Raw genomic sequence first — 19,793 nt, 5'->3', positions numbered from 1 at the left:
ACTTAAGACTCAGAAAACATCGAACCTATCTAATTTAACTCTTTTTAAAACTATAAAATTGTAGAAAAGAGAAAAAATTGCAATAATGATAAAGAGTTGCTTCAACTACTTCCCGTTAATTTTAGCAAAAAAAAAAAAAAAAAAACTACTTCCCGTTAAATGGATCAGCCATTTGACTCATTTAAGAAGACAGCCATAAGTTAGATATCATCCTAACTGTATCCATTTTTCAAATTAACATCTCAATATCCTCAACTCTCTCTCTCTCGTTAACGAACCAATTTCCCATACGTCTCTACTTTCTTCCTTCAACGTTTTAAACTAACAAACTTTTTATTATCATGATGTGTCCTTTCTTTGTATCCTACTTTCTTTTTCGAGGGGTCATATTTTGTCATCCGATGTTTCACGGATCATCCAATTGATAGGAAGATTGAAAGTTTATTTCAAAACGATAACCAAGAACGTGACCTCTTATTTAATTTGAAGTAGACGTAATTATATTCACCATTTATTTTTGTTTGGTAACCAAAGATAACAAAACAGAGAACGTCAGGTGGCCTAGCGGCAGTACTGAATGTTTCTCACACACGACTACCCGAGGTCGCCAGTTCGATACTCGGGGAAAGCGGGGTGGAACTGGGTTAGCTAAAAAACCCCTGCGTCAGGTGGGCTACGGCCAGTACTGAACGTGGGATACGGTTTCTGGCGAGGTGGCCCTTCGGGGTGAGCCCAGTCACTATAAAAAGTTCAACCCATAAAGTTTTAAAGTTTATAACCGGGCCTCGTAGTCTGGTGGTAAAGGAACCTCGGCTGAGGTGCCCGCCACCCGACTTCGAGCCCCGGCCACGGGGGGTATTTACATGGGCTGCCTCTCGCCCTCCAGACCACTTCGCGTAACCAGGGGCCCTTAAGTGGACGCTTAAAAATCCTGTAATGGCATGGGCTTAGGCCCGGTGGGCTAGTCGATCACGCAAAGTGGTCGGATACTGGATTATCAAAAAAAGATAACAAAACACACCCACGTAAAGAAATGATTATGGCCATGTGTTGTCCTTGCTTTGTCGCATGCATTAGTGGCATTTACTTTCTTTTTTGAAACATTAGTCGCACTTACATATATGACCGCTGACCTACCCAGAGAATTATATTTAGACAGCAAATTAACAACTGTACCATAGTCCAAAATAAACGTTTTTTTTAAAAGGGCTTTAAAAATAAAATTTTTGTATAAATAATTAGTTGCAATGAACTAATCTATTTTATTAAAACAGAAGTACATATTTTCGGCATTTTCACGACTTCTTTTCAGAATCATTTTTTCGTTTTCTTCTTCTTTGTTGTTCTTATTTTTTTTAGTACGGCTTAAATTTTATTTTGTTGGTGAAATGAGAAAAATCTGTTAAGATCTTAAGTGGATGACATGTTCTGGTTAGGTGGTTTCTTGTTCGAATTGGGACCGTTTTTTCGCATTGTATTGTTCCTTAATGGATATAAACTCCTCCTCGTGGACCGCGAAGTATAAAGCTCAATGAAAGACATCATCCAATGATATTTGTGCTCTCACTGACATCTCTTCTATGAACCTAAACGAGAACCATACTCTTTTCTTGAGGGCCGCAAAGGTTACTTCTTCGTTGAGGTATGAGATTCGAGCTTTTATATCTCTGAACCATGTGATGTACGACCTAAAATTTGAATGGTACTTACTTTAGGTTCCACAAATCCGCTTTTGAAGCTGTCGGTTTAATGAATACTGAGTATTGCTTTAGGATTGGGAATACGACATGGGTAAAGTTAACAATGTAATTTCCTTTGAGTCTTGGTGAACCACTCAAGTGTCTGGTCGATTAAGTTATCGGTGAAGAAACATCAATAATTGACTTCTTTTTCTTTGTCAGTTAGATGAGCTCAAGAGACAACCAGGAAAAAAGCTTGAACATGGCCTTTGGATATGTGTTCCTAGAGTATTTTTGGGAATCTGATTTTCCCTATGTCACGCAGTAGTAGACTTTCTATTCGGTTTGTGTAAGGAGTGCGCCAGATTTCTTACAATGACGCGATCTATATCTGGAATAGATATTGTCGCCATGTGCATGATGACGTGGATTCTTCGTAACTAGTCATTATTCTTCTCAAACCTTGTAAAGATTCAACATCAGTGATACTTCTTGAGTCTACCACTTCAGGTTTTGGGTCTGCAAAAACCAAAATTCATTATCCATAGCTCATGTTTTGTTTTGCTGTAATCTGGTTGTTTGATGCGGATGCGCAATCAGGCTTCATGGGGTTATGTTTTCAGGAGCTCAAAAGCTCGGAAGTTCCTGTGTGGTCATTGGACAGGTCTTCCATCGCTTAAGTTAAAAGGGGTGTGAACCGGCGGACTTCATGTTTGATTTCTCTAGTTTGAATATCATCCAACATGTTTAATCTCAAACTGAGATTGATTGTTCCATATTAAGGTGTTGTCCTAGATGCTTCCTTGATCTCAAAGAGTACAAATCGGGAGTTGATAAATTCGGAAGTGTTAAGATTCCCTGGTAATCCAGCTGTTATCAAGGTGTGGGACTCGATTTTTTGCTTCAGGTCGGCTTCCTAGGTGTTCAAGTATTTTGGCTCGATGTGACGTGAGATTCTTTTCATTTTGTTCTAAGCGACAGAGAATAGTTCGTTGAGCGAGCTCTTGGCTTTGAGATTCATCTATTATGATTGTATTGCAGCTCAACTATTTCTTCGAGGGTATGTGCCGTTGGCAAGGAAAATACTGATCTTGATACCATGGTTGAGGTCATCTCGTATTGGTCTGCCATTGTGGCGGAGAGTCCAAATAATTGGGGATCATAGAGGATCTTGAGATGTTAATATGGGTTGATGCTTGTTGTAGTAGGCTCGTCCTGTTGGTTACATTTGATTCAGTTTGCTTTGTATCTGTGAGAAAGGTATCAATTTCGTTTCTTATTTCAGATCTTGTGAGATTGGCACCATTGATGCAAGGTTTGGTTATTTTGGAATCCGTAATAGAGAGATCCATTGTTGTGCTTACAGATCTTGGATCGGGTTTTTTGCAATGATGTATGTGTTTTATTTATCGTTTCAATGAACGGAGCCAAAAATGTAGATTCTAAAATCTACACTAGGTATTTGAGAGTTTTTGTATGTAAAATTAGGAAACAAAGAACTATGGCACAAACTCCTTAGAATAACAACGACGTATAAAAGTTCAAGTTGATAAAAATGGATAATATTGATGATACGTGAATTCGTCTCTTGTTTTAGAGATTTTATATGTCTTCTGAATTTTTTTGGATGTCTGCCAAAACAACTAGTCAAGAACTTTATGTAGTGCATCCCTAATCTTTAGGTTCAACACAAAACACCTTAATTGCCTTATTGGTCCCACAAATACAACACATAATTTTTGCCCGTGTGTAGGATCCATATTTGGGATCGAGTGATCTCTTCTTGGAATTTCCCGAGAGCCATCCATCGAACGTTTCAATGCTTTCGATGATTTTGATACGAGATCGATCGATCCACAGCCTAGCCTTTGACATAAATTTTCAGTTTAATTAAGAGTTTTTCGATTATTTCATTATTACGTATTCTGTTTCCTACACTGACACGTAACAATCATCCAGCAAAAAAAAAAATCAATATAACAGGAGTGATCCGGAAATCAAAGTTGACAAATTCTCAACAGAAGAAAAGGTGCTCACCTAGCATAGTCCTTCCTTCACATACTACAAGAATGTAATAAATGCAAACATAAGATCCCAAACTACACGTTCTTTGAACGGAGGTATTAAGAGTGACATAACTCACTCCAACTACGACCAGTACGAGTAGTTGGCGACATTAACTACCTCTCACCTATCACCAAACCCAATCCAACCAATGTTACCATTACTCGCATATAACTACACAAACTCACATTTACATCTTTTTGCCAACACAACTCCTTATAAAAATATACCTTCATCAAACACTAGATCTCACTCACAAAAACTTATCTCCAAAACAAAGAAGAAATGAGTAGGTCTAGCGAACAAGATCTACTCTCTACCGAGATTGTTAACCGTGGGATCGAACCTTCCGGTCCAAACGCCGGTTCACCAACGTTCTCGGTCAGAGTCCGGAGACGTTTACCGGATTTTCTTCAATCCGTAAACTTGAAGTACGTGAAACTTGGTTATCACTACCTCATAAACCATGCGGTTTACTTGGCGACGATACCGGTTCTTGTGCTTGTGTTTAGTGCCGAAGTTGGGAGTTTAAGCGGAGAAGAGATTTGGAAGAAGCTTTGGGACTATGATATCGCAACCGTCATCGGATTCTTCGGTGTCTTTGTCTTGACCGTTTGCGTCTACTTCATGTCTCGTCCACGATCTGTTTATCTCATTGACTTCGCTTGTTTCAAGCCTTCCGATGAACTTAAGGTACGTCTTCACACATCAAACCTTGTCTTAAATCACGTGATATTATGGTAACCGGTTTGACTTATAATTTATTTTTGAAAACCCAAATTTATTTACAACCATAGTATAATCGCTGAGTTCAATAGGAACCGGACTGGTAATATAATGAATCTGAACCAAACCATCATTTAGGTTATAACCGGTTTAGTTAGATGGATGCTCTGAGACACCCAAAATGTCGAACCAAATCAAATTATTTTTAAAACTTATCGATCTTGGTTAGGTTAAATCTAAAACCAAATAATTTAGCAAAATATTGAGAAAACATACATCGATAATACCAAATAAAAACCGGTTTGGCATATACATAATTATTCGACTTCTGCTATACCAAATACGTAGGAGATCGATAGGAACCTGACTGATAATTAAATGAGAATCTATCTCGGTTTCGGTTATCTCCGGTTTAGATTTTTTCTTTAATTTTCTTGGGTAAATTGTTAATACGTGTATTGTCTAAACTTGATTTCATACGTATTTGGTTTCAGGTGACAAGAGAAGAGTTCATAGATCTAGCTAGAAAATCAGGCAAGTTCGACGAAGAGATCCTCGGATTCAAGAAGAGGATCCTTCAAGCCTCAGGAATAGGCGATGAAACGTACGTCCCAAGATCAATCTCTTCGTCGGAAAACACAACAACGATGAAAGAAGGTCGTGAAGAAGCCTCGATGATGATATTCGGCGCACTCGACGAACTCTTCGAGAAGACACGTGTCAAACCGAAAGACGTAGGTGTCCTCGTGGTTAACTGCAGTATCTTTAACCCGACTCCGTCACTCTCCGCGATGGTGATTAACCACTACAAGATGAGAGGGAACATACTTAGCTACAACCTAGGAGGGATGGGTTGCTCAGCAGGAATCATAGCCGTTGATCTTGCTCGTGACATGCTTCAGTCTAACCCGAATAGTTACGCGGTGGTTGTGAGTACCGAGATGGTTGGGTATAATTGGTACGTGGGACGTGACAAGTCAATGGTTATACCTAACTGCTTCTTTAGGATGGGTTGCTCCGCCGTTATGCTGTCTAACCGCCGCCGTGACTTCCGCCATGCTAAGTACCGCCTTGAGCACATTGTCCGGACTCACAAGGCTGCCGACGACCGTAGCTTCAGGTTTTCATTTTATTTTATTTTTGTAACCTGGATTTATTTATTTTTTTTAATACGAGGAGGTTCGGGGTCGAAACCAGTAATCCTTAAGCCATTTTGGTTATACTTTTTATTGCTAGGTTTAAAAAAAAAAATATGATCATAACGTAGTAAATTGTGTATGGTATCAGGAGTGTGTACCAGGAAGAAGATGAACAAGGATTCAAGGGATTAAAAATAAGCAGAGACCTAATGGAAGTTGGAGGTGAAGCTCTCAAGACCAACATCACCACCTTAGGCCCTCTCGTCCTTCCTTTCTCCGAGCAGCTTCTCTTCTTTGCCGCTTTGATCCGTAGAACTTTCTCACCCGCCGCCAAAACTACCACCACCTCCTCCTCAGCCACTGCGAAAATCAACGGAGCCAAGTCGTCATCCTCCTCTGATCTATCCAAGCCGTACATCCCGGACTACAAGCTTGCCTTCGAGCATTTCTGCTTCCACGCGGCAAGCAAAGCGGTGCTTGAGGAGCTTCAGAAGAATCTAGGCTTGAGTGATGAGAACATGGAGGCTTCTAAGATGACTTTACACAGGTTTGGAAACACTTCCAGCAGTGGAATCTGGTACGAGCTTGCTTACATGGAGGCCAAGGAGAGTGTTCGTAGAGGCGATAGGGTTTGGCAGATTGCTTTTGGGTCAGGTTTTAAGTGTAACAGTGTGGTTTGGAAGGCAATGAGGAAGGTGAAGAAGCCGGCAAGGAACAATCCTTGGGTTGATTGCATTAACCGTTACCCTGTCGCTCTCTGATCATTTATTTTTAAAATTATTATTTCTTCTTAATTAAATCATCTATGATCTCTCTTCCTTGTTGTTGGATGATAGACGTTTGTTTGCTGGTCATTCGTATCTTAAGACTTCTATAAGAATGGATGGTTCAAGTCCAATTCAGGTTCAATTTTTGTTTGTGTTGTATTCGGTAAACTTTGAAATTATACAACTCTCTTATTTCGTTAGAAAAGACAACATTAATGTGATTTCCTTTGAACGTTCAAAATTGTTAAAACAATAATTTAACCCCAACATTAGATGGTTAGCTTGCGCATGAAGGAATTTATAAATCCTTTTAATGTTATAATCTACTAATGTGGTGTTATAATTAGTTTAGAATTTTACAGTGCATGACAAACACATTGAAATCCACACAACTACATTTTCCTGGCCATCAAAGAAGACTTCAGAAAGAGCTGATGCTAGACCGTTCAGAAAGAAAGAGCTTATGGTACTACAATGTCATTGAGATCTCCTATCAATAGCCTTGGTTTGTACTGGCACAATCCTGCTACAAATATATCAATTAGCTTTTGCCACGAGCATGCATAAACTTTAAGAGTGGATTAGTAAAATGTTTTATTGTCATCTTCAACATACATAATTACATTTTATAACAATGAAGCGAAGGGTTCCTAAAAAGTGAATCTTAACCTCTTCATTCCAAAAAAATGGCTAGTCCACCACTACTCCCACTAGAACTTATACAACAAAAGAGATTATATACAATACTATCTACTTTTTTAGTGTCCAAAAAAATACTATCTACTTTTTAGCTTTTTACGAGCAAAATGATATCATGTTTATGAGTTTTTCTGATATTTTAAAAAAAAAATTGAAGCAGAAGTTGAGGTTGTGTTTTGTATCATAGTAGAAGTTGACGGTGCCATCATCGTTGAGCTGACCTTCAACCTTTTCTACTAGGTGCCACACATTGTGGCCCACACTTTTGGTAAAGTAACTTTTATGCACCGATCATGTATATTTGTTTTTCCCAAGCTCTCTCTAATCTTGCAAAGCTCTCTATATCTCGTTTTTTAGAATCCGTTTGTTGATAAATTTTTTGATTAAGGTCGTTAGTTAATTCGTTAGATCTAGAATTGCCTAGCAAAGAAAACGAGAGAAATTTCTTATTTATCTATTTTACTATGTGCCAAAATTTATACATTAGCGCAATAACTGCTGGGTATAAAACTAAAAATGTATTCATACTTTTATTTTCCAATGGAACCCCAAGGAAAGCATAAATGTAGTAAGGATATTTTGTAAGTATTGTAAACATATGGGGCCGAAAATATAATAACCAAAAAAGATTAAAGGGAAAGAAAATGTAGTTTGTGTTCTTTTATTTCCTTCTCTTGACTTCTCTAGATCGCTTCGTGTGCCCTGTCTGTCTCAACTTCCCTCAACCATCAGGTTCGCTAATCCTCCGATTGTATTTTCTTTGATTTCCTTTGGAATGGTTTAACTCTTGTGATTTCATTTTGATATCAGATTTGTTTTGATTAAAATGAAGTATGTAATCTTGATTTTGGGAGAGCAATATGATTCACACAGGCAATAATAACTCAAGTAATTTCGAGATGGGCCCCGGAGATAGTGAAGCAGTGGAATGCAAGTGTGGTATGCCTCTTTGCATCTGTGTTGTTGCTCCACCCAAAACCTCTAACCCACAGGTAATACAAATTTCAATGCACTGAGTTGGGCTTATGGAGTGTTGTTCTCTGTTCTTGATTTAAGTTCATGCGAGAGAGAGAGAGTTTTCTTGCTTACTCTTCTTATCTATAATATGTTCCTCCCTTTTGGAACAACAGGCTACACGGGCTCCTCCTATGGCTCTTCCTCAGTCAGATCCCAAACCAAAGTCTGACACTTCAGCTAAAAGTAAAGGTTCCACTTCCAGCACCAATGCTAGGTCTGTTTGAAGAATTTACTTATAGTATTCATTACAAGGTTTTCACATAAAGATTACTCCATAAGCGCTTTAGATACTTGTAAGTACATTTTTGCATATAGATTTTACTTGATTAGTTGAATCAAATATGAAACTGAGTTTGCTCTTGCATTTCATATTTTTATGAGTGATTAGTTGTGTAGAAAACTTGCATCCGGTCTTCTTTGTTGCTTCTAGGATTAGAACATTCTGTTACACTGATTTTTCTATATCTTTCTAGTAATTAAAGCTGTTGAAATTCGCAGACCAGACAAGCCCCAAAAAGACTATGAAGTCACTGGGGAGGTAACTATTTACATCTCATTTTCATGAGATAAATCATATTTTCAATCTCATCTTATTTGGTTTTGAAAAAGGGATTAAGAGAAGCAATTAAGAATGGTGACACTGCTGGTGTGAAAAAGCTTCTGAGTGAGGTAATACTCCTTGTCCAATTCAGCAACTGTGTGATATAACTCACAAATACAGAGAGACTAAAACTATTAAAAATTTCAGGGCGTGGACGCAAATTACCATGACAAGCAGGGAATGTCAGTGCTTCATCTGGTAATCTCTCTCTCTCTTGGCCACTTGTGTGATCGATTTGCGTGGGTAATTACATAATGCTTTGCTTTCCACAGGCGGTTCTGTTCAACCAAACTGATATTGCGTTGATGTTAATGGAACATGGAGCCAGCCTTGACTACAAAAATGCACAAGGTACTTCTCATGTGACACACACTTGTCTTCATTTTTCTTGTGAAAACTTTTCTTCCACATGGGAACAATTGCTCTTGTTTTTGTCTGAATAACTTGTTACCTGTCACCAGGAGAAACACCACTAGATTGTGCTCCTGCAACACTGCAATATAAGATGCGGGAAAAGATGAAGTCGACTTAGTATGAATTGAATTCAAGGCAGAGTTACAAATCTTTCCTCAAAAGTCTGTAAAGGGCAAATCAAGGGTCATGAATTTGCTTGTAAGACATCAATATTGACATTCTGTATGCAATTTCTCGTCTTGTGTGAACTTTGAAACGTCGGCTTCTTCCACTCTTGTAAGTCTTCTCTATGTGTTATCCGCTGTCACTGTTGTCAACAATTACAATATCGCAACATATACAGAGAAACACATTATCAATAGTTTTCAAGAAAACAAGTGTCACACATTGTAATTGAACAAATCTCAAACAAGTTAAGGTAGGGAGTACGGAACTTCAATAACCATTGTCTCGATGCTTATTTGAGATCATAAAGGGGTTTAAGTTTTGAAGCAGCATTTCTGGAACATGTGTCCTCCTGTTTTGGTGAATAACCCGGAGGAATCTTCATCTGCCCATCCCACAAAGCCAGTGAATATTTGAATCCGGTCCAGCCGACCCGAAATATTTAGTTTATATTCTAAAGTTCAGCTACTGAATTTTTAAACAAGTACACTACTTTTTGGCACTCAATTACAAACATCACTTTTCTCCTGAATTTAAAGCAAGTACATGGTCACGCGACCATTTATGTTACTTCACCAACTAGAGTAATTCACAGTACTTATCCCCTGCCCATGTATCTTACAATGGTTATGCATCATGCCAAGAGAGAACGCTACCAAATTTGGTTATACCATTCTTAATCACAAATACACATGCAAATGATTTGGCAAGGCTAAAGTATATGCTTAGAGCCTCTTTCTATTGGAGCACATTGGATCAGTGTTCTAAAATACGTTATACGCTAGTCTACCGTATAGTGTATAAACGGGGTATTCACCGGGTATACCTCGTATATTAGAGTTTATGCGGGGTATATACGGTGAATATTTTCTTTTGAAAATTTTAATATATGCTGATTATATATGATATAAAGGTAAAAGCTATTGTATATATACCAAATTAAGCAAATTTTTAATTTTTATTTGGCTGATTTTGTCTTAGAATTAATAAGGATGTGATGTGTCTCATATATTTTCTGCATAAAATTAAGTTTAACAAATGCGCTAAAGGAAGCATTCAAACGTTGCCGTTATCTTTAACTTGACTTTTATATTTAACTACGGATTAGACAATATGTGCATGTCATAATTAAAGAAAACTATAGTCGACTCAACCGGTTTACGATCAAACCGTATAGGTAGAAACGGTACAATGACTGCCCGTTCAGCGTATCTACAGCTTTTATACTCCCGCATTGACCGAATTTTAGAACAATGCACTGGATACAATCCCATGTAACTTCATGGTTGATTTTTGGAAAATGGAAATTATATGTCAAAAACAAAAATCTTCGAAAATTCAGTGCAATATATTCCCTGTAATTCTACTGGCACCTTCTTAAAAGAGGCCAGATTCTTGCAAGATAACAAAACAAGATCAGCCAACGCAATCCACTCACTAATGAAAATTATATAGAAAAACTCAATTGATCGAGATTCCAGGAGAAAAATCATAAGAACTTGGCTTATCAAATCTCCAAGGCTACTCCATCTGAAAGTAGAGAATATGCAAAGCCGAACTAGGGATCTCCGCGACCAAATCATTTTCGTAAAACCAACGGTCAACGATGTTCCCAACAGGAGATTCCTTCGAATTCATAGCCCATCTGTCCACAAGCTTGAACCCAAACTTAGACGCAGCTGACAAGAGAGAAGGCTCATCAACCCTTCTGAAAACATGGCACAGAATCAACGCTGGCTTCTCCTCCTGAACCTCTCCCACTTTCCGCAACATCAACTCTTTTGCAGTTTCAAACAAAGGTATAATGGCTTCAGCTACATAGGTAACATCTGTCCCAATGATAACTTCAAACCCTCCACAAGAAGCTAAACTTTTGATGCCTTCTATATGCTCTCTGTTTCCCCATTCAAGCACACCTGTTTTCAGTTTCTCAAGTAGAGAAGATTCGAGATTCGTTGCGATGTTCTCCGTTAGTAGTGCAAGTGCCTTTGTGTCTGCATCGGTAGCTACTACGAGGTCAGCTGATCTGGCGGCTACCATGGAGCAAATCCCTGTGCAGCCACAGCCCAATTCCAACACCCGTTTTCCTGAAACAATGTTTGGGTTCCTGTCGAGAACAGAGGCCATGAACCGAGCTGACTCCCATAGCATCAACCCCGTGGATTTGCAAGTGTGTTGATACTCTTTGGACAGAAGTTTGATTTTGAAAGCAGAGTCCCTTAGCTTAAACTCGCTCATCTATCCATAGAACAAAAAAGAGAGATGAGAACTTTACAAGTTTTGGACAAAATATGTGAAACCAATGAGATTACTTTACATCATGAGTAGATGGGGAGGCTCCGAACATTTCCATTGCAAGACCATCGGATATGTCAATGTCGGTACTATCAACAATCTCTTTTCTTTCTTGCTCCTCAGATGGGTTTTTAGTGCCGTTTGATAGACGGAAAGTAGCTTGGACCCAGCGACGATTCATGACCAGTTCTCGCGAACGATTCTCAACTTGTTTGCAGCAAACACCAATCTCTTCAACTTCAAAACCTTCCTTCCCAAACAGAGTTTCTAAGAACTCATTAGAGAAGTAGAATGCACGCTGCGTAGAGAGGTAAAAAATCGTCACAGTTCTGCCAAAAATAAATAAATGCATACTTTAAAAGAGAAAAGGAAGGAAAGAACTTACAGTGCCATCGCCTCTGACATAAAAATTGTCGCTAATCTTCTGATCCTTCCCAGAAAACCTTTCCTGTTAAAACATACACTAAAACACATAAAAAAACTGATTGTTCTTCTCAAAAGGTAAAGCCAGACTACAAATTTAATAATTCTCTTGTAACGTAACGTTCCAATGTTTATACAATTTATGATGTATTGATCAGTGTTTTTGCTGAATTTCAATAATACAACGATGGAAATAACTAAAAGGGATCAAACCTGAGCAAGATCACCAACAGCATAGTCACGGAAGAGTATACACCCATTTGGCTGAAAAACAAAAGAACAACAAGATGGTAAAGGAAGGGCATCTTCTCTGGGGATTAGAACAAATTTGATTGATACCTTAAGTACTCTCTTGATGTTCTGCAATACGAAGGGCATCTTCTCTGGGGATACCGCAGATAAAACAAATATCTGCTCAACACATGAGATGTAAATAGTTCATGATGAGAAAGGAAAAGGCTCTAAGAAACAAAAAAGATAGTCAATCAATTAAGATATCTATAAAGAATATAAAATTCTAGCTAGTAAATAAATAACACAGTAATATACTATATTTTTGTTATGAAATTACCATGGTCACAATGTCAACTGAAGATGGAGAAATATGCTTGTCAAGGTCATCCCCGGTCAAGTCGGAAGCAAATGCACACACGCGCGTCTCTGTGTATTCTTCATGAGCCTGAAGTTACATGACACTCTCTGATCAAGTTTCAACATATGCCAGTAAACAAAAAAAATTGTGAAGCATACGTCAAACCGTACACCATTTAATACGTTTAAAAGCTTACATCATTGACCTCACTAGCAAAGAGAAATCAATGAAAGAAAAGCAAAAACATAAAACGAGGAATGAAGACCGACCTTGACCAAGTCAACAGCGCGTGGTGAAAAATCACAAGCGTAAACAAATATGTGTGGATATGTAGCAATCAGCGGAAAGATGGTGTTTCCCGCTCCACATCCAACCTGCAAAATCAAGACCAGAATTGCTCAGAATACTATTCTACAAAAGCTCTTTATCTAGCCATTTAGGATTTATATTAGGAATAGCTTGAGGATTCGTGATTACCTCAAGAATGACCTTTTCTCCACTAGCCTGAAGAAAAAAAGGAGAATAATACAAACTCAGGACTAGAATAGGTAATGGAGCAGATACCAGAAGAATTGGCTTTACTACTCACAGAAAAATAGCTGTTCCATTCCTTGTCCAAATAGTGCCGGTCTTTAAAAAACTGATAAAAAAAACAAGAGAATGTCAAGTAAACGACAGTAATATCACTTGCACAGTGAGCTCACACTCGCGTTAGCTCAAAACATACAAACAAAGCAATGCCCTCAAACATATCAATAATCACCAATTTCAGATCTTGAGACCTTTAAAGATTTGGAAGGTCATTTTAATCTTCAGACACCAAAATCAACCAATGTTGTAGTCTTATAGTACAAAACAATCTCTAGCTATTTAGTTCAGTTACATGTGAATTGAGATAGAAATGAACTATAAAAATAAAAATAAAAAGGGGGCTTACTCTATCTCCATGATGCTTGTAAAATATATCCCAATACTTTTTAGCATCTCTTTCATACTTGTCTGAAAGACAAGAAAACAGTTTAAATACAAGGAGCAATTGCCATTTGCAAAATCAGCTAAATAGTTACGCTTTAAGAACCTCGCCAAAAGGGGGAAACACCAGCTTTAGACGTCGGATAAATCTGAAGCTTTTGCTGCTCTTCTACGGTTTCAGTAGCAGAAGACATTATATCACACACCGTATCTTCACAAGACCAAAAATTATTTTAGTAAATTGGATTGCAAATTTGGAGAATCCAATCAAACAGAGCAAAAGAAAATACTCAATAGTTGACAACTGTAAATTTTACGGAAATATAGTTAGCGATGAATCGGACCTGAATGGGAGACGGAGTTAGAAAAGATGCGATAGCGATAAGGAGGAGGAGAGATGCACAACGAGAAACGGAAACACTTTTCTTTTCTTCTCTTTTCTTTTTTTCTTTCGATTTTCAGTTTATTGTATTTTTGCCCCTATATTTTCAACTTTTTCCATTTATGAAACCACTGATATGTCTTTTGGTCGAGTTGCACCTCCATAACATTTGGTGAACTTACCAAACCTACAATATGATGTGCAACTTCAAAATTGATTTTCTGAAATGGAACTGAGTTTTGCTACTATTCTAGTTTACGAATAATAAGTACAAATAGAATAGGGAATATGATTATTTCATTTTTGGAGTAAATCCACTTATTATTTCATTTTTGAATAGAAAATTAATGTAATAAACAGATTTTTTTCTTCTTCTTTTTAGAAGTAAGGGTACATAGTTCATTACAAAGCCATAAGTTATCAAGACTCCGAAGACAAAAGCCAGGAGAAATATTAGATCATCTACAAGACATTAAAAACGTCATATCATGCACCAACATTTTTCATAATTATCTTATTTGAAATCTTTTGCATTCAAACTCCAATTTTTCATATTTAGTTCATGGGTGATATCAGCATCTATCAAGCCACCAAAAAGATTTCCAGGAAACTACATTTTTTTAGCAACTCCAGGAAACTACATATCTCCTAAAAATGTCCAGGTTCAAGAAGATTCATGTTTCTTTTTTGGCTCAAGCACAAAGCAAGTTTAACTGATAGACTGTTTATTTTATATTTTTGAATTTGATATTTTTCATTTCCATGAACTTTATCTAATATTAAGTGACTAAAATCTATTTTACATGAAAACGGAAGCGGATACGCGGAAGCGGAAACGAGATTTTAAAAAAAATTAGGAAGCGGGTACATGTTGGAACAGAGGCAGACCCATGAACCTAACACACCTTCAATATAAGAAATAAGTTTGTTACGAATTAAACATTAGAAATTCATCAGCTCTGATGGCTATTTTCCTTATGCCTGACACCCCTTAACCTGGGTTATATACCACTTGACATCATATTTTTACTTCTTTTTATTTACTCTTTTACTTACATAATTAAAGCCCATTATTTGTGACCGCATATCCATATATATATACATACATAAGATTATTAAAAATCTAGAACTAAAAATTATATGATTTAAATTTAAAATAAAGCATTTATTCATTTATAATAATTTCGAAATGATTTCATATTAAAACTGTGAAAATACACATAAACTAAATTTAAAATAAATTATTATATTAATTATTTTTAATACTTTATAATTAATTGACATAATATATTTGAATATATGATTATCTTTAATAAAAACCTCAATGCATAAAGATAATTTATAGTGTTAATTTTAATATTTGTATATTTCAATTCTCTCTATTCAATACTATTAAAATTTGGATTTTATATTAATTAAAACTATAATTTTATATTTTTATTGATATAAGACACTGTATTTTTTTTATAAGGAATGGAAGCGTGATTCCAAAACGGAATCATAAGCTTTTAACATGTTTTTAAAAAGAATATTTTAGAAGCGTTTTGGAAGCGAGATTCTGTAAGCTTCCACAAGGTTCCGATTTTGATTCCGGTTCCGAAGCGGAAGCGGACGTCCGATGAAGTTTTCGTGCAACGTAGACTAAAATTATGTAAAAAAGTAATAAATATTTGATAAATTTTAATAAACAATGAATAATATTTCATTTATTGAAATAAGTATAAGATTTTAAAGCAGTGTATGTGTTATTTAATGTTTACTGAACCCCTAGAGGCTAAAGCCTAAAGGTAATCCAAATATTTTTATACATAATTTCTGCCTTGATATAGATTTTATTGCCAATTCAGGTAAGATTTGATAGAAACTACTAAGGGTCTGACTGATTTAAACGCATCAGTTGCAGTTGCGGAAGTTTGCGGATGTAGGTGGTTGCGGTTTCTAGCGGTTTTAAGAGATTTGTACGACTGGTTCTGCGATTAGAAATTGGTGTGTTTGCGGGATATTTATGACTGGTTAACTACCAAATGCAGCAGCGGTTAAATAATAAATTAACAATATTTACATTTTATATAATTATAAAAATATTAAAAATCATAATATTATAGTAAATATAAAAATTATATTTAGAAAGTTATAGATTTAAATTTTTAAACATTATAAAAAAATATTTTTATTTTAAAATTTTATAATATTAATTAAAGTATGATAGATATATTTTTGTATTTTTATAATTTCAATTTAAAATTTTTATTGAATTTTTTTATTTTTGTATTTATATTGTTTTGAAAAAAAGAAAAATTTATCTTCCCGCAACCATCTGCAACCGCAAACATTAGTTGGAACCAACTTTTGAATTTATGAGGTTTAGAGCGGTTTGAATCGGTTTAGAGCGATTTGAGCAATTGTTGCCAGACGCCCACAACCGTTACCAACCGCCCGAAGCTGTCTCCAAAGCGGTCCCTAAATCCAAAAAAAAGTAAACTGTAGACTAATAAATTGTCCTTTTCTTTTTCTTGGTCAAAATAAATTGTCCTTTTCTAAATAATAAATTCGGCGAAGCTACCATTGAATTACCCTGCGTCCCCTGTGGGTTTCCCTGTGTGGCCTCTACTCCGTTTTCTATCATGTTTTTGTCATTTTGTTAAGGAAAAGTAACAATACAATGGGTTAACAAACAAATGAAATCTTCGTTCCTATAATATGATTTTAAAACTAATATGTTTTTCAGACGCACCATCTTTGAATCTTCTTCACTATAAGCTTTTTCTCATATTCAACAATTTGTAAAACAAAGACTCTACTTTTAGTCTTTTTTACCCCATTTAATACTCGTCAACTAACTACACACTACTACGCATATCCAACTGCGTATATATAGAGCTATTACTCTTCTACTTGGAAGTCGTATTCATTTTGTTTTCTCTAGAGAGTAGAAGACAGAGAGAGAGAGAGAGAACAGAACTTGACTTTTTTTAGTCTTTGGTAACGAGTTTTCTTGTTCTTGGTGTATCTCTGCAAATCTTGAGGTACGTTAGATATCCTGATTATTAAATTTTCTTCTGAAAGATTAAAAGATTCGTAATGTTTGCATCTTGCTGTGTCCATAGTGTTTGGATTTTTCTTAGTAAGGTTGTTGGAATGTCTGGATAAGATGATTTTATTTATCTCTATCGCCGGCACCAATAATTGAGTTGGTGATGATATTAGTGACCTCAGTAAAAAAATAATATATTAATGAAAGTTGTTGGTGGTTGATTACTTTAGAGAAAGATTCGTTTGTCAACGTTTGATATTGATCTGATTCGACTGCGTGCGTGCAGGTAATGGGACTTTCTCTTTCACTTCTCGTGTCTGCTTGTAAAGAAGTTTTGTCAAACCAGTTCTTCAGTTTCAAGAACCCTGTCGAGAGTTTTCTTGGAATCAGATCCTTCGGCTTGACATCAAGAACCAACAGTTTCAAGAGTGAGGCGCCAGAAAACTCTCCTAAGGCCGCCGGTATGGAGAGGTCTTTGAGCTTCAACAGCTGGGAGATTCCAACAGAAGCCAAGAAGACTGAGCCAACGACGAACCAGGCAGATGATCAGATTGTGGACGTGAAGAAGTCTAAACGCAACAGTTTGAACGGAAGAACCTGCGAGAGAATCCAAATAACGAAACCCACGATTACTCCCCCTAAGCCTTTTGTGTTCTTCTCACCAAGACCGATCACCGAGCTTGACGCAGCTGCAACTACGCTACAAAAGGTGTACAAGAGTTACCGGACAAGAAGGAATCTAGCGGATTGCGCGGTTGTGGTTGAAGAGCTCTGGTGAGTCATTTGAGGATCTTCCATTTAGAAATATTCTATCTGCATTAATTAGTAAGAATATTTGTTTTTATCTTAGCTTCCGCTACATTAGTTAGTAAAATGTGTTTTGAACTGTTGATTTTTTTTTTTTAATTGTTTAAATAGGTGGAAGACTTTGGATTCTGCAGCTCTGAAACTGAGCTCGGTTTCCTTCTTCGAAGAGGAGAAACATGAAACCGCTGTTTCGAAGTGGGCACGAGCTAGAACACGAGCTGCTAAGGTTGGAAAAGGCTTGTCAAAAGATGAAAAAGCTCAGAAGTTAGCTCTTCAGCATTGGCTTGAAGCTGTAAGTCTCGACAAAAATATATCTCTCTTGAAATGAAACAAATCTTCAACCTTTTCTGGATTTAATCTAAAATTGTGTCTTTTCTGCGTTTACAGATTGACCCACGCCATCGTTATGGACACAACTTGCACTTCTATTACGATGTCTGGTCAGCAAGCATGAGTGCACAACCATTCTTCTACTGGTCAGTCCTAGACTACATCACACTCTTTTTTTATCTCTTTCTATAGTTATGGATATGTTCTAAACTATGTTTCCTATTACTTGAAACTAAAGGTTGGACGTTGGCGATGGAAAAGACGTAAATCTTGAACACCACCCAAGAAGTGTTCTACAAAAACAGTGTATTAAATATCTCGGGCCTGTGAGTTTATTTTTTTTTTTGGTTTCACCTACAATAGTACAGCATACCTAACCTTCTTCTAACTCATTAAACGTTTGTCTTGTAGATGGAGAGAGAAGCATACGAGGTGATAGTAGAGGATGGGAGACTAATGTACAAACAGAACATGACTCTGATCACTTCAACAGAGGAATCCAAGACGATCTTCGTACTTAGCACCACTAGAACCTTGTACGTTGGTCAGAAGAAGAAAGGCGTTTTCCAGCACTCTAGTTTTTTATCTGGCGGTGCCACAACCGCTGCAGGCAGATTGGTCGCCCGCGAAGGTGTTCTCGAGGCTATATGGCCATACAGTGGACACTACCTACCAACAGAAGACAACTTCAAGGAGTTCATAAGTTTCCTGGAAGAGAACAATGTTGATCTCACCAATGTTAAGGTAAAGAAAACAAAATCTCTGTCACATAATAAATGCTAATAAATCTGAAGAATGATCTGTATTCACTAAGCTATAAATCTGAATGTAGAGGTGCACTGTGAACGAGGAATATTCGTCATTCAAATACGAAGAAGAAACAAAAGAAGATGAAACAGAAAATAAACATGTGGAAACCGACATTTCAGAGGACAAAGAAGAAGAAGAGAAAGAGACACAAAGACCGGTGTTCGAGCTGTCGAAGAGGCTATCTTGCAAATGGAACAGTGGAGTTGGTCCAAGAATTGGGTGTGTTAGAGATTATCCCATGGAGCTGCAGTCACAAGCATTTGAACAAGTCAGCTTGTCTCCTCGGATTTCGCCTGCTTCTGCACGTTTCCCCTCACCATACGGTCCTATTCCTTCACCAAGGCCTAGTCCTAGAGTAAGAGTCTCTCCACGCTTAGCATACATGGGAATACCAAGCCCTAGAGTTCAGGTAAACTGCTAGGCTTTTGCTGTTAAATAGATTCACCAATAAGCGAGTCTTGTGACTTCTAAGTTAGTAAGGTGTGAGAAACGGCTTTATAATTCTCACCTCCTTTGTTCTTTAATTCATGTCAAATAAAAGTTTATTTCCTTTTAGCTCCCATTTTGTATTTGTAGTGGATCCTTGGTTTGGTAAATCCGCAAGGCTGTAAATTGAAGTTCTTATTAGTAGAACTTTGTGTAATCTTTGATCTAAAGGCTGAATTTATTATTTAAGAATGTTGATTAATTAGTTGACTCTCAACAGCTTTTTGTTTGATAAAGAGAACCTTCAGTCGTCTTCCATCTGAAAAACTGATCAAATAACAAAACTCTTACATAGTATCCCAAAATCTACATCCTTTTGGTATCATAACTGGTCAGATATGGGGAGTCTCTATGATGTAGTAGGGCCACGAGGTTGTATTGATATGGGTAT

General features: G+C 36.9%; 4 protein-coding genes across 6 annotated transcripts; 3 read left to right on the top strand and 1 right to left on the bottom strand.

The window, feature by feature from the left end:
* Positions 1-3,877: 3,877 nt before the first annotated feature.
* LOC106400786 (3-ketoacyl-CoA synthase 10-like) lies at positions 3,878-6,517 on the top strand. The gene is made up of 3 exons (XM_013841181.3): positions 3,878-4,436; positions 4,964-5,589; positions 5,757-6,517. Exons 1-3 carry the CDS (start codon positions 4,029-4,031, stop codon positions 6,367-6,369), a joined length of 1,647 nt encoding a protein of 548 aa, XP_013696635.2. The 5' UTR covers positions 3,878-4,028; the 3' UTR covers positions 6,370-6,517.
* Positions 6,518-7,560: 1,043 nt separating this feature from the next.
* On the top strand, positions 7,561-9,467 carry LOC106397492 (palmitoyltransferase AKR1-like). 3 transcript variants are annotated; one of them, XM_013838079.3, is made up of 8 exons: positions 7,561-7,806; positions 7,948-8,066; positions 8,205-8,305; positions 8,590-8,629; positions 8,701-8,760; positions 8,840-8,890; positions 8,965-9,043; positions 9,154-9,467. In XM_013838079.3, the coding sequence occupies exons 2-8, from the start codon at positions 7,974-7,976 to the stop codon at positions 9,222-9,224; spliced, it is 495 nt and encodes a 164-aa protein (XP_013693533.1). In that variant the 5' UTR covers positions 7,561-7,806; positions 7,948-7,973; the 3' UTR covers positions 9,225-9,467. The 3 variants fall into 3 exon arrangements, with proteins under 3 accessions (XP_013693533.1, XP_013693531.1, XP_013693532.1); XM_013838077.2 differs by having other exon boundaries at positions 7,685-7,806; positions 7,885-8,066; XM_013838078.3 differs by having other exon boundaries at positions 7,710-7,806; positions 7,907-8,066.
* A 1,131-nt stretch (positions 9,468-10,598) lies between these two features.
* On the bottom strand, positions 10,599-14,045 carry LOC106402200. Its single transcript, XM_013842888.3, has 12 exons — positions 13,898-14,045; positions 13,660-13,764; positions 13,519-13,580; positions 13,171-13,221; positions 13,059-13,085; positions 12,851-12,955; positions 12,561-12,668; positions 12,329-12,400; positions 12,203-12,253; positions 11,952-12,014; positions 11,589-11,864; positions 10,599-11,509 (listed from the first exon to the last, which is right to left on the bottom strand). The coding sequence occupies exons 2-12, from the start codon at positions 13,745-13,747 to the stop codon at positions 10,793-10,795; spliced, it is 1,620 nt and encodes a 539-aa protein (XP_013698342.1). The 5' UTR covers positions 13,748-13,764; positions 13,898-14,045; the 3' UTR covers positions 10,599-10,792.
* A 2,592-nt stretch (positions 14,046-16,637) lies between these two features.
* On the top strand, positions 16,638-19,604 carry LOC106401588 (IQ domain-containing protein IQM4). Its single transcript, XM_013842125.3, has 7 exons — positions 16,638-16,961; positions 17,256-17,743; positions 17,888-18,068; positions 18,164-18,252; positions 18,345-18,432; positions 18,518-18,850; positions 18,939-19,604. The coding sequence occupies exons 2-7, from the start codon at positions 17,259-17,261 to the stop codon at positions 19,335-19,337; spliced, it is 1,575 nt and encodes a 524-aa protein (XP_013697579.2). The 5' UTR covers positions 16,638-16,961; positions 17,256-17,258; the 3' UTR covers positions 19,338-19,604.
* The last annotated feature ends 189 nt before the right edge of the window (positions 19,605-19,793 follow it).

Source organism: Brassica napus, chromosome C4 (genome assembly GCF_020379485.1).
Source record: "Brassica napus cultivar Da-Ae chromosome C4, Da-Ae, whole genome shotgun sequence".
Taxonomy (NCBI): domain Eukaryota; kingdom Viridiplantae; phylum Streptophyta; class Magnoliopsida; order Brassicales; family Brassicaceae; genus Brassica; species Brassica napus.
Note: the sequence above shows the minus strand (reverse complement) of the source record. Positions and strands in the feature narration are given on the sequence as shown.

What these genes read in the sequence shown, in the direction of transcription:
- LOC106400786 (XM_013841181.3), top strand. Translation starts at nt 4,029, where the DNA reads ATGAGTAGGTCTAGCGAACAAGATCTACTCTCTACCGAGATTGTTAAC. An exon ending in AGCCTTCCGATGAACTTAAG is followed by an intron (nt 4,437 to 4,963) that starts GTACGTCTTCAC and finishes ATTTGGTTTCAG; the next exon opens with GTGACAAGAGAAGAGTTCAT. An exon ending in GCCGACGACCGTAGCTTCAG is followed by an intron (nt 5,590 to 5,756) that starts GTTTTCATTTTA and finishes GTATGGTATCAG; the next exon opens with GAGTGTGTACCAGGAAGAAG.
- LOC106397492 (XM_013838077.2), top strand. Translation starts at nt 7,935, where the DNA reads ATGATTCACACAGGCAATAATAACTCAAGTAATTTCGAGATGGGCCCC. An exon ending in CCAAAACCTCTAACCCACAG is followed by an intron (nt 8,067 to 8,204) that starts GTAATACAAATT and finishes TTGGAACAACAG; the next exon opens with GCTACACGGGCTCCTCCTAT. An exon ending in TGAAAAAGCTTCTGAGTGAG is followed by an intron (nt 8,761 to 8,839) that starts GTAATACTCCTT and finishes TAAAAATTTCAG; the next exon opens with GGCGTGGACGCAAATTACCA.
- LOC106402200 (XM_013842888.3), bottom strand. Translation starts at nt 13,747, where the DNA reads ATGTCTTCTGCTACTGAAACCGTAGAAGAGCAGCAAAAGCTTCAGATT. An exon ending in GCGCTGTTGACTTGGTCAAG is followed by an intron (nt 12,669 to 12,850) that starts GTCGGTCTTCAT and finishes ATGTAACTTCAG; the next exon opens with GCTCATGAAGAATACACAGA. An exon ending in ACATCAAGAGAGTACTTAAG is followed by an intron (nt 12,254 to 12,328) that starts GTATCAATCAAA and finishes TTTGTTTTTCAG; the next exon opens with CCAAATGGGTGTATACTCTT.
- LOC106401588 (XM_013842125.3), top strand. Translation starts at nt 17,259, where the DNA reads ATGGGACTTTCTCTTTCACTTCTCGTGTCTGCTTGTAAAGAAGTTTTG. An exon ending in GTTGTGGTTGAAGAGCTCTG is followed by an intron (nt 17,744 to 17,887) that starts GTGAGTCATTTG and finishes TTGTTTAAATAG; the next exon opens with GTGGAAGACTTTGGATTCTG. An exon ending in GCACAACCATTCTTCTACTG is followed by an intron (nt 18,253 to 18,344) that starts GTCAGTCCTAGA and finishes TTGAAACTAAAG; the next exon opens with GTTGGACGTTGGCGATGGAA.